The 13295-nt window shown below is 41.4% G+C and overlaps 1 protein-coding gene across 1 annotated transcript; it reads left to right on the plus strand.

Moving 5' to 3' along the window:
• Nucleotides 1-1609: 1609 nt before the first annotated feature.
• T265_14279 (hypothetical protein) lies at nt 1610-12313 on the plus strand (the record flags this gene model as incomplete). Its single annotated transcript, XM_009172926.1, has 3 exons — nt 1610-1776; nt 11259-11752; nt 12114-12313. Coding segments are annotated over 3 exons (819 nt in total), but the record flags the coding sequence as incomplete, so codon positions are not given.
• Between the last annotated feature and the right edge of the window lie 982 nt (nt 12314-13295).

A 13295-nucleotide genomic window follows, 5' to 3' on the forward strand; every position in this document is an offset into this window, starting at 1 on the left:
ATGTTGACGAAACGTTTGCAAGCCAATTGCCAAGCTCGGCAAACAGATCAACAGCCCCCTGATCAACAACCAATATTCATGCTTTCTCAATGTACCGAATTCACTTGATAACTGCAAGCACCTCTTTCACGGGTAGCTTCAAAGTTTGGCAATTCTATCCTTATATTCTAACGTTTCGTCGTCATTTGGGGAAACATTAGTAGCGCTATTCTAGCGGATACATCTTCACGATCTGTCTGCATTTATGTAGTTTTTCAGAGTACGATTGGTGATTGGCTAATCGGAAGGATCATTACTCGTGATTTTAATGGTCCGCCAGCGACTTGCGTTACGTTGCGTTCTGTCGTCATTTAATGTGCTTAGATGTTCTGGCATTTTCTGTTCCTAAAAATTTCTGTCTTTGATTTGTTTAGATGGATTGCGGTCGGACCAAAAAAAGCAGAGGATAGCTCACAAAAAAATATATATCCCGTGCTCTTTAAAAGCTATGTAAACACAGGTAGGTGGAAATCAGTGTGCACTCGCTCGCAAGTTGGTGATATCATTCAGAGTGCCGATGAAACCCTTGCAAGCCATTCTGCAACTTCGGTCACCTGATACACAAAAGTAAACTAACGGGCCTGTCAGTACTCCGAGGTAAAAAATTATGCTTTATCCCATTTGGTAATCAATAGCCGTTAGCTTGTAATCGACTCCCAAAAAGGGTTGAAACGGCAACTCCCAGCATAGGGAGAAAAACAGTATAATGGCCTTGCATTTCGAAAGGATATGGTGTCACTCAGAAATAAACTTAGGAGACCAAGCTATATAGGTCTTTCTAATGGATGCAGTCCGTTGGCATAAACAGAACAACGGGATGAGCCGTGGTTATCCACAAGGTTGCGTACACAAACCTTCCTCAAAATCAATGAAGAGAGCGCTGTTCGAGATTCGCAGCATTGAAGAAGCAACCTAAGAGCGCCCAGCCACTTTTCAACGTACGTTGACCTGCTATTCTAGGACGAAGTTCAAAAGGCTTAAATTTTCTCCATTACCAAGAAATATACCTTCTTAATTCGGATGCATTCATTATCATAAGGAACTGCAATTTGCCGGAACAACTCATGTCAGAATTGGAAAAATTCTCCCGGATTCTCTCGTGATCCTAGCTGTGGTGTGACCAGTTATGAATCACAAAATTAAGACGGTCGTCTGAAGTACATTGCTCTTGTGGTGATGATGTTAAGGTCGCTTTAACTGGCCACATATCTAGTTAGCCTATCGCGAAGTGAGTGATTCACACCGCTGTGTGAAAATAAATCGGTTAAATGCCTACGTGGAACTGTGAAGGCTTATTTGTTGGTCTGTTCGCCAAGTACGGCAGTTGCCTTGCTGAAGATACGCTTTCAATGAGAACGAGGTCATATATATGGGCATCCATGTGTGTTGGTCATGGGTTCGCAAACAAATTTAAAACAGGCGTGATTAGCTCCTGGAGAGAAGCCTTTGTGTAGACAACTGCTTCATTCATAATTCTTGTTTCCAGATGTTTCTTCTTCCGTGCATTTGATGAATTTCCTATTCAAAACTTGTTCTTTCGATCATCTGCTCGTTTTATTTTCATTTTCAGGCCGAACTGTGTTGTAATAAAGTGGGAAGACCGTAGAATAATGTGTTTTGAAACTCACCGGTCCCGAACGTTCACGCGCTTTATCTCTTTGTGGGTCTTCATGCCGTTCTGCGTGTTCTGGATTGTACTAGCCTCGCTAGTGTATAAATCCTCGGGTTCGAAGCAGAGTGAGTGAAACAGGATGGCTCTATTTCAGTTTTCTGCATTGTAGTCTGATAATACCTGAAGGTTCGAGGGCCGAGAAATCAGGTTGTTGTTCGAAAAAAATATCCTCAAGTTGGTTGGCTGAAACTTCATGCTGTACGTCGCAATCGTTGCATACCTTTTTATATGGCAAACCGAGCTTTTTATCTGATCAGAAACCCAAAAAAACCTAAGTTTGCTCAAACCGCGTCAAATTATGTTTCTGGAAGGTGCACCTCTGATAGGTAATAAAAAAGTCATGGATTGGATGAAGTCTAGAAAACTTCTGAGGGGGATATTCCTATCATTTTCTTCTGGACAGAGTAAATCAACCTCAAATGAATGCCGCGAAATAAAAAAACTTACTTTTCAAGTGCTCAGCAGGGAAATTCGACTCTGAGTGCTTACTTGTACTGCATAGCGTAATATGGGAAACTGACCGCTTGGTGGATTCGATAACACGCTTTTCACCTCATCCATGAAGAGTGGTAAAATAATAATGACCGCCATGCTAATACAACCGGTTGCATCGCCACTTAAATTTGACCTTTAAAAATCAAATTTTCTCTAGACGAAGACCATTAAAACATTCGTTCGGATTCTTTGACGTCTTTCTCGTATTTTAATTCTCATTTTGAAGGTCTCACTGTCACGTGGCAAAATGTTTGACTTCCTTTTCCTGATTTTCTAATCAGTTGTCTGATTTCCTGAAAATTCTGATGAATTTTAGTTAAGGTACGGTCACATCCCAAAAAGCTGGGCTTTCGTCTTTATTAAAATTCATCAACTTGGTAAAATTCTTGCTTCCATCTCTTTTCTTTAGTATCTCCGAGCTATTTTCAGGTGACCAGGCTCCTGTTGGCAACACCAATCTAAAACTAAAGGATTAAGTAAAAGAAAACACTCCCCAAGTCGGCAACCACTCTCACAGTTGTTTGAAAAACATGAAAACGTTGTCCATAAGAGCCCGCGCTCCGATATCCATACGTCTGCCTCTTGAATCTCATGTGTTTAAGTTTTAAGTCCATAACTTCGTTATTCTCAGATCCTAGGTTAAATTCGGACAGTAAAAAATTTTGACTACTAGCGGGTAATCAGCTGATCATTCCTCCAGGTCAACAGATGGCTCAAAACAAATTTTGAGTCAAATTCGATCCGGTTATATATAATAAGCGGAATATCCAATTAAGTTACCCCTAAAAGTAGCCTATTTTTTTCCTTGAAACGGGACTATCTCAACCTCTGCTTGCGTTGTGTTGCTGTGCAGAAGAAAAAGTAAATTCCAACTGTGCCAACTATTCAATTGTGTGGGTAGAACATGCAGTTTGGCAGTATATCCTCATCAGGTTATCAGGTTTGCAAGATGAACGGCCAGGAGTGGGCTGATTGAAGAATGTCGAGGTGGCCAGTTGCACAGTTGCTTTTTGACGTGCCCATTTAACTAGCAAGTGGGGAGCAGTCCAACCATGCTGAAGAATGTAGCTGATCCATCAATCTGACTGCGAATGACTCCCTGTATTGTGGATTTGCTAAGTAGCGAAAGATCAATGGGAAATGAGAACATGCTTAAGTAGGTTACCAAAGGCATCACACCAAACCATATCCAATATGCAATTAACAATGGAAGAGCAAGAAATCATGGATGAGTCAATTGGATAGGTCAGAACAGAGTTTTCAATCCGTGTTTACCGGTAAACTGGTGCAAACAAACTTGCTACTATCATAACCAACAGGCTTATATCTCCTAAGAAAAATTCTGGAGGGAAGGTTGAACCCCATTAAAAATACTATCATCTTTGCAAATCAACTGATTTCTGCGCGAATGGGCTTAACCTTGATCTATCTTCAGGTAAAAGAATCCTAGTCGAATAACAGAGTTTAGTTATGCGAAAAATTGTTGTTGACTCGCGGACTGGCATCCAGAGTGGAATCATATTATCGATCCACGTTTTTGGGCTTGAAATTAACATATCACATGTTTGGAATTCGAATCCTGGCATGGCTGGGGATATACGTCATTTGGAACGCAAATCAGACCCAGTGATCCCTATTTCTGGTACAGACCAAGACAATTGTGCCGGGAGAAGAGGGCTGTTTAAACGAGTCTACTGGGAGATTCTTTTTTATTGTTTTACCTGTGGCAGAGACTGACTACGGATCGCTTAGATGACACATTCAGATGGCATGTTTCGATTGTTTAGAATAACCTCAGGATCACTATGGATGGTCAGTGCATACATAGATGGTCATTGACCTGTTCGGTGGGTTGGGCAATTTTGGCTAAAAATGTTTCATCACTAGCCAAGCTGCCTCATCATTTCGTGGTGAATTGGTGCTTCGTTGTAGTTCGTTGGTGTGTGGGCTAATGCACCGACGCGGGATCAAAAAACCTGTTAGCACAGTGTAAGTGGGAATTGGTAGTTTATTACAACACGTTTGAAGAATTAAGTCTAACTAGAAATCTTTCATTCCTACCATTCAGGTAGCAGCCAGGAACGTCAGTTTCGTGAGTTAGCGCACACCGCCAATCTGTCACTTAGTATAGAATGTACCCGATTTTCAAACAGATTAAAATATATTTTTGAAGGAATATTTTTATAAAACACGTATATAGCAGTTTTTTCAGCTTATGTTTACTTATTATGGCATTGTTTTAAATGTACGAAAATCCCCCAGGGTATTTTAGTGGAAAACCGAATGATGATGTTAATGATAGGAATAGACACGTATATAGCAGTCTTTTCAGCTTATGTTTACTTATTATGGCATTGTTTTAAATGTACGAAAATCCCCCAGGGTATTTTAGTGGAAAACCGAATGATGATGCTAATGATAGGAATAGGTCTGAGTGAAATATCTTTCACCAGAATTCACTAGCTTACTGCTAATTTAGCATAAATATGACTTATTTTACGATTTCCTGCACCGTTAAGTTTTGAAAACAACAGTGTTACAATCTGGGATATGGTGTCCAAATAACAGACATTCCCACCCGCTTTGGCAAAGGCACATGACTAACTGCCATCGTCTTTTTTCGTTTCCTGTTGCTTGGTACTGGCATGTGACATACCAGTTCACAACTAGAAGACATAAAACGGCTTTTTTAGTCTCGTTTTTATCATATCACGTGAAATGGAGGATATTCAGTCATTTGTACTATCGAGGTGAGATTCATCTAGGGTGCAGCTGGTAGTTGAATGCGAGGTTTGTAGTTTCGAATATCTTGAGATATTTAGGATACGAACTGCAAGTAAACAATTCCATTTTCTTGGATGCGGTGATTCACGTACTGTCTTCTGTGTCCGCTAGGTGTCCGGCCAAAGCCACGCAGTGGCTGTATGCTCCAATTACATAGAATTAGCTGTCAGTTCTTCCTGACATTAGTGTTGGTCACATAGTGTGACACTTGAACAGAATATTCGAATGACGTGTAATACCAGAACCTTCATAAAGGCAAAATAAAGTCGCGGCTGGGTTTCTATACGTTACTATTAATGGAAGACATCAATTCAGAAAATATATAAACTTCAACAGTGGATATTCGTTCATATTCGTTCGTTCATAAAAAATACGAACCAAATAAGCAAACAGGCTCCCTTGTGAGACAGTCACATGTGCATAAGTTCGGCTACAAAATGGCTGGATGACCCCAAGGTCAAATGGGTGAAGGGGTGGGGACAACAAAACGCCAGTTCACACGCACACACTAAACACAAAAGGGGAGCGAGGGCTACAAATAGGGATGGAAAAAGCCTAGGGAATTTCAAATGTCAAAGCAATGGACGATGCGACCTGGATAACTGCACCAGTAATCAAGGATGGTTGATCGAATAGGGGTAACTGAAGCCTAATTAGGGGAGGGATCCAATGTGTGCTCATTCTCATCACTTCAGCATTCTTTGACATTGGTTTGTATGACGAAATTCGGCCCTGGAGAATGCTCATTTTTCAGAGGTACGGGGCCTGTTGAACTATTAGTTATTAAAGCAAAATTGTACTTTACACAGATTGCTCATCGCAGGTCTTTGGAGGATATGTATCTTGTGCAAAAGCGCTAAAGGTACAAAATATCTGTTCCAGAATAAAGTGACTATTGAATTCACGGATGTTTTAACCAAAAAGGCGAATCAGCATCCGCTTAGATCAACTTTTTCTTATTTATATTTATTTTTTTAACATTGTTATCATTATTTTCTGCTTTCCTTTTTGATTTTTGCCCATCAGCTCCGGGTGAATCCCCTTCAAAGTAAGTCGTTCTGATGAGCTATTACCACCACACGTCATCGGCCATTCAAAAAGTGTGTCATAGTTGTCGAAACACACTCATGTGCATACAGGTTTGGTTTCGATTCTTAGCTAAATCTCCCATGCATGATATTCTTTAACCAAAGGTTCTGCACAACGACCGGCTTCCAGGTGGTACGATGTTAAGTATTCCAGAGTTTTGTTTGTTGGGGAAACTAGTCACAAGGATGCCGACAGCCCCTCGACAACTGACGACCGGTTTGCCTTTCTTTGAGTTACTGAGTTAAATTCATGCCCCGAGTTTCTGTCAACCCCACGTACTACTTAGACTCAAATTGTACAATTTTTGTGAAATACATTCGTTTGCTCACTAGTTTGGTTATACCGGCGGACTCAGATGAATCGCAGGTCAGTCTGCACAAAGACTCTTCTTGTTTTAGCTGGTATGAGACCCGAGACAGTATTATTGATGGAAGTCGGATGTGTGACCACATAATTTGAATAGCACTGTCTTGTCTTAATGCGAGTTAGTCATTGTCAGACAGGAAGGCGGAAACCTCAAAAACGAACTCAAAGTGAGCGGGTTCCAATCTCTTTGAAAAATCTGCACATAACTCTGTAGCTTTCAGCATGGTTTGACTTCACTTGCAATATATAGTATTTGTTATAATGTACGAGTAGCTTCCTACAAGTATCTTCCAAGCATATTCAGCTGCCTGAAAACATCACAAATGAGAGATTTAGCTGGGTTCCAGGTGAGTCCTTCACGGATGTTTTAACCAAAAAGGCGAATCAGTATCCGCTTAGATCAACTTTTTCTTATTTATATTTATTTTTTTAACATTGTTATCATTATTTTCTGCTTTCCTTTTTGATTTTTGCCCATCAGCTCCGGGTGAATCCCCTTCAAAGTAAGTCGTTCTGATGAGCTATTACCACCACACGTCATCGGCCATTCAAAAAGTGTGTCATAGTTGTCGAAACACACTCATGTGCATACAGGTTTGGTTTCGATTCTTAGCTAAATCTCCCATGCATGATATTCTTTAACCAAAGGTTCTGCACAACGACCGGCTTCCAGGTGGTACGATGTTAAGTATTCCAGAGTTTTGTTTGTTGGGGAAACTAGTCACAAGGATGCCGACAGCCCCTCGACAACTGACGACCGGTTTGCCTTTCTTTGAGTTACTGAGTTAAATTCATGCCCCGAGTTTCTGTCAACCCCACGTACTACTTAGACTCAAATTGTACAATTTTTGTGAAATACATTCGTTTGCTCACTAGTTTGGTTATACCGGCGGACTCAGATGAATCGCAGGTCAGTCTGCACAAAGACGCCTCGTGTTTTAGCTGGTATGAGACCCGAGACAGTAGTATTGACGGAAGGCGGATGTGTGACCACATAATTTGAATAGCACTGTCTTGTCTTAATGCGAGTTAGTCATTGTCAGACAGGAAGGCGGAAACCTCAAAAACGAACTCAAAGTGAGCGGGTTCCAATCTCTTTGAAAAATCTGCACATAACTCTGTAGCTTTCAGCATGGTTTGACTTCACTTGCAATATATAGTATTTGTTATAATGTACGAGTAGCTTCCTACAAGTATCTTCCAAGCATATTCAGCTGCCTGAAAACATCACAAATGAGAGATTTAGCTGGGTTCCAGGTGAGTCCTTCAAAAACCAAATTAGTTTGCAAGTGAGTGTACATTCACTAATTTCGTGCAATTTGATTTCAAGCAGAACATGAGGTTGACGGGGACTGCGCCTACCTGATGAGCCTCAAAAAGAGCGACACCGGTCGTGGGCTGTCGACGGATGTTCAGCAACCTTATGAGTAGTGCATTACAAGTATCTTCCTACTTCCATGATTTTTTTTAATTTAAAGGACCAGGCGGCCCCTCGTTTAAAGAATCTTTTGTTGAATTTCTTTGTCTGGGTGAGTGATTTCGCTCCCCAAATAATCCGGTAATGAGTACTAACAAAACACAGCATTTCGCGTCACCAAAGTGCATTTAAACTTTTGTGTAATTCCAGTAAACATCCTTATTTTGCTTGTGTTTCTTAATCAGCGGGAAATCTATTTACTTAAAAAGTTCACTGGATTGCAAGTGCACACATACTAGGCATTATACAAATTTCCTGCCTCATATCATTAGGTAGAAAATGGACGCTAACGCAGATATATACTGCTGGGCAAGGAGAACTAACGATAATTGCTTTTTTTCGGTCGAGACCTGCAAATGAAAACCAGAAAACTCTGTTCTGGTGATAGCTTACTTGTTTTCGCCTTTCAAGTGGGCACAGGTGAAAAAGACAGATAAAGATATGTTCCGGTGAGTGAGACATTCGAGATATTCCAGTATATTTTCTTGAGGGAACGCTACTCACAAGGTCGCCGCTGACTGTACGAGACCCCGGAGACAACTTCCGGAGCTTGGAGTTCTACTCATAAAACTGATATCCAATGCTTTATGTACAGAACAGCTGGTGACACCTTGGTCGAGATCAACCCCCTTTCGGAAGTGTTGTAACAAGTGACCTCGCGGTATTTAAAGGTCACTTTTGATATTTATCCAGGCGATCTGATCGACATTTGGTGAGCACGCATTATCATCGGCCGTTCCTCTCTAAACTGCCTGAACACCCATCATCAACGACCGTGCTCCTGGGCATGCCTGAACACTCATCGGCCGATGTTGAATTGATTGACTGTTTGAGCGTTCAGTCGGAAACTGGATTTTCTAGTCCGGATGCTGACATTTTGGTGAGGTCTGAGTGTCTCAGTAGGTTTTGAACATTCTGGGACTATTTTCAAGAAGATGACCTGCTTGACAAGACGCAACCCACTTGTGGTTGTTTGGAAGAATGAGCAATGAAAATCTTTCAGTTGTGGCTCCTTCCCGGTATATATCTAACGTGCAACCTGAAGTAAACGTGAGGGCTTTAGTACTACGGGGTTATTCAAGCTTCTACAACATAGAGGTTTCCAGAAGACATTGAAGCGTTTTAGACAAATGCACAAACATTGGCGTTGTGAAGCCATTAAATATTGCGATTTTTATTCGACAAATTTCGGCACAAGCTTTTACCCGTTCATCTGGATTCACACAAATAAGATGTCACAAATTTCAAACATAAGTGACGTGACTAGAATGGTTTCCCTAATAATGACTTTATGTCTCGACAATTCCATTTGATCAGGTCCAACTTCGATGCTGAACAGATCGCAGAAAATGATTCAGGTATGTTCAACCTCCCACCTGTAGTTTCTCTTGTAACGAACCGCATGGCACTGATGAAAAGTCGTGAATTTTTGTCTTCCAATACCCGTTTCTTAATCTTACACCAAACTCGCTGGCTCTTCTCGAAAATTGTGTTTCCATATATCTGAATTTTATTGAACGTCTTTTATCGGCTCGAATACGACAGAAGTGAAATCGTAAGTTTGAGTGCAATAACTGTATAGTAAGGACAATGCAGCACAACCCCCATAATGTGATCGTGTTCAGGCATGCACATCAAAATACTTCCTCAGGCAGAAACTTGGACCAAGTAGAAGTTGAATGATGTCGCATAAAATTGTACTTGAAATCATGTCAAGCCTTCTCCTGTATGTTTCGAACTAGGACCAGACCACACGAATTTATCCATGCTATTCACTCGGCACGGATGTTGCAAGCTGTGACGCTGTTCATCTTACAGATGAGCCCATGGAACTGCTTCCTCATATCTTTTATTGGTAGAGTTGCAAGATTCTTCACCCCGGGTCTTTTGGCTTCTGCATAGAAGCTCGAGGGTTGTGCCGGCATGGTGTGAACCATAGTGGACTGATGCGCAACTTGCAAGTATTAAACAGTACATCACAGGTTCACGCTTTGCTTTGCTTTACCAGAAGCGGAGGATTTATACCAGTGGTGTGTTGCGCCTGTAGATCCCAGCCCATCGCAAACTGTCGATGTTTAACACCAGTCCATCGAGACAACTGTTAAGAGATCCCAAAAAACCGTGGTTCTGATAAGAGCGCAAGTGCTATCAATAGAGTCTTATCTGATGAGTCGAATGCCGTGAAGCTCACTCCAGAAATACAACTCTCATTGTACATCACTGGAGCAGACAGCGGGCTAACTATTTGTACCATTTCGTTTTACTAGCTATCTAATGACCAGAAAAATCCCCTAATCAAGTGGCTAAATATTTAAACCGTACTATCAGTGAACAGATTGAAGCTCTGTGTCTGTTTGCATCAAAATTCCAGTGCGTTGAATGTTCTGCTTAGTGAAAGTTGCGCATTCGAAACCTGACGGAGCACAGCCAAAGAGTGAAATCCTCCTCCATAGGAAACTTTTATCCAAACGTCTCTAAAATCCTACTAAAAAGACAAAAAACAATGCATCCCCGTTCAGAAGTACTTGTGACTGCCTTAGTCTCTAAACAAAATCAAACACGTGTCTATTCCTAAAAGTAGCATGAAAAATTTGCATACACACATCACTGTAATGAGGTTAAGTTGATGAGCAGAGGATGGATAAATGTATTTCCTTCTGTGACGAACTGAATCAAAGGCTGAACACATTTTTCTGTTACAGTAGTGAAGCTGTGTTTGTGTAAAACCGTTTGATATATCCGACACTTGGTCTGCTCCTTGGTTCCTCTGTAAGTTAATTTATACAGCTATGGGTGATAACAAATCCAAGATAAGGTTGAGGTTACTCAAACGACCATTTAAGTGCTCATATAAACTTATTAAGTCGTTCACAGTGCTGATCAGTAATATGATCCCGGGACTTCGGTTGTCCACCGAGGTCATCTAAATTGGGACAATGTGATCAGTTCTGTTCACCCGAAAACTCAACTGTCTTGGAACAAATGTTTACCCGGCAAATGGTACAAGACAGTTTGCATTTTAACATAAACACCAATATGTTTTAACTTGGCCAAAGATAAAATCAATTCTTGGTTTGGCTAAATAAATTTGAAGGATCATTGGTTTCACCATCATTTTGTCAGCTCTATTGGGAAGTTCTTCTGGTGAACGGTAATCAGATTTCCAACGGAAGTCAGTTCCTCTATATATCTCACTGACGACTGACAACAGCATGCTTTTAGGAACGTTGGCATTACAATAAACATAGCCTCTGCATCGGTTCGAGAACACAACATGTATCGCGAAGGGGACCGCCAAATTCCATTTCACATTTTCGATTGACATTCTATTTTCAGACAATTCCGTGTGGGAGATCTCTGGTTTATTGCCCCAGAGACAGCAGTTAACCAATCCTATCCAAGCAAATGTGGGATTCAACTGCCTTGAAAACTGCAAACCACTCTCCGTAGACATTTTTCCACCTAAACCTATTTCTATGTCGTCACAATCGCCCGGCTGGCCTATTCGACGAGTCTCAAGCCTCCCGACAAGCTTGTTTATCCACATCATCCCATTCTCTCGACGCCATCCTGGGCGAAGTTTGCTATTCTCTCGCGTCGATGAAATAAGTCGGCTACGTTTTGCGGTTGGGTTGAGCCAGTGGGGTAATCATGGGGAACAAATGGAACTGTGGTTACACCATACAATGTTCTATCAGATCAACGTAAACAGACAAAATGCTTTCCTACATCATACTGGTGGAGTTGTGGCTACATCCGGTCTCGTTGTCGTGCCGTTACCAAGGGACCGTCGAATTCACGGCCCCAAACCACTTAGGCTCATTATTCAAGTAAGTTCAAATACAGTAATTATGGGGTTTTTTCTCGAATCGAGCCCCCCACCCCCGCAAAAGCTCTCTGACATGTGTTACTAGATTACGGTCCATTAACAGTAAATTGACATTGCTTATTTGTAGCAGTGTTTTTCTTATTCTGCAAGAAATTCAGCCTGATTGGTGCTGCCCTAGACTGTGGTAAAACTTTTTTCCATGAAATAGTTCCATACAGTGAGAAGACCAGTCCGTTGGGCCCACGGACAAATTACGAGCATCCATAATTAATCCAACAATCTGTTCCTTACCATTTCAAAGAATTATGATCAGGAATGCTCGTGGCTGTTTTGAATGTCTGGTCGCCCTATCTGTTTGGCAGATCACGAACCATAGTGTGACAGTCTATATGGGTTGCCATCCGAAATCCAAGCCCGTCTACAACATGAATTTTACGCTACTTTCCGAAGATGAAGTGCGACAAAAATATGGCTTGAAACGGAATCAGACATCGATAGGTGATCCGGAGCGCGACCGGTTATTTTTGCTCAGCGGTGGACCAATGCATGACGACCGATTTGAAGTAAGCCGGGTTTTTGCACTGTGCGTTGCCTACTGATGTATGTTTCAGTAACTTATTTTCAAAATCTACTTTTGACGACCGAAGGGAGTTGCGAAAACTGGAGGTTGAGTAAAATTCACTCACAAGACCTGAGACTACCACATGGTTTTCAGTGCTTCAGAGGTGCTTGTTCAGAACCTAGGCTCATTTTCAACACGTCAGACAATATGCTCATGCCTTAGGTACGAATGAATAAGAATTCCAAACTCGTGTGCTGCACTGCGCATTCAACTGCATTTTCACACTGTTGAAAAGTATTTGGACTCCCAAACAATGCTCATCTGTCAGAAGATTCTAAAACAGAATAACGATGTTCAGACTGCCAGGAAAAAAACATGCTTTTCAGTAGTGATTATGAGTAGCCCGCTCCAAAGTAAAATGTTAAAGTGAGCGTATGATTGCCATCAGGCGAGCCACGGATACACTACTTCCCAAACCATCCTGTAAGCGATACTGCACCACAATCTTGGCTTATTTCCAGCAACAAATACCAAACCTCCTTCAAGGAGAAGTAGCACTCATTCAGACAAAAATTGTGGCATGTATTCTAATTCTTGTTGATCAGCCCGATTATGACTTTATCTCCTGCATGTATGTGCACTTGAGAATGAAGCTAAATGGAAATGAGTGCAGCGGAATACACCCGTTTACAAACCGATTCGCTTTTGCGGGAGACTCGCCTGGAACCCAGCTGAATCTCTCTTTTTTGGTGCTTTTAATTTCGTGCAATTCGGATTCAAGTAGACGGAATCAAGCGGACTGCGTCTACCTGATGAGGTCACGGACGAAACGGGTCGTGGGTTGTTAAAGAGTTTTCAGCAACCTTATGAGTAGTGTATTACGAAAACGAGCGCAAGTTGCGCTGGTTAACACATATAAAAGTGATCCACTGGTATATATCAGGCGCAAAAATTAGTCTAAAAATTCTTGTATGACTATATG

Source organism: Opisthorchis viverrini (genome assembly GCF_000715545.1).
Source record: "Opisthorchis viverrini unplaced genomic scaffold opera_v5_170, whole genome shotgun sequence".
Lineage (NCBI taxonomy): Eukaryota > Metazoa > Platyhelminthes > Trematoda > Opisthorchiida > Opisthorchiidae > Opisthorchis > Opisthorchis viverrini.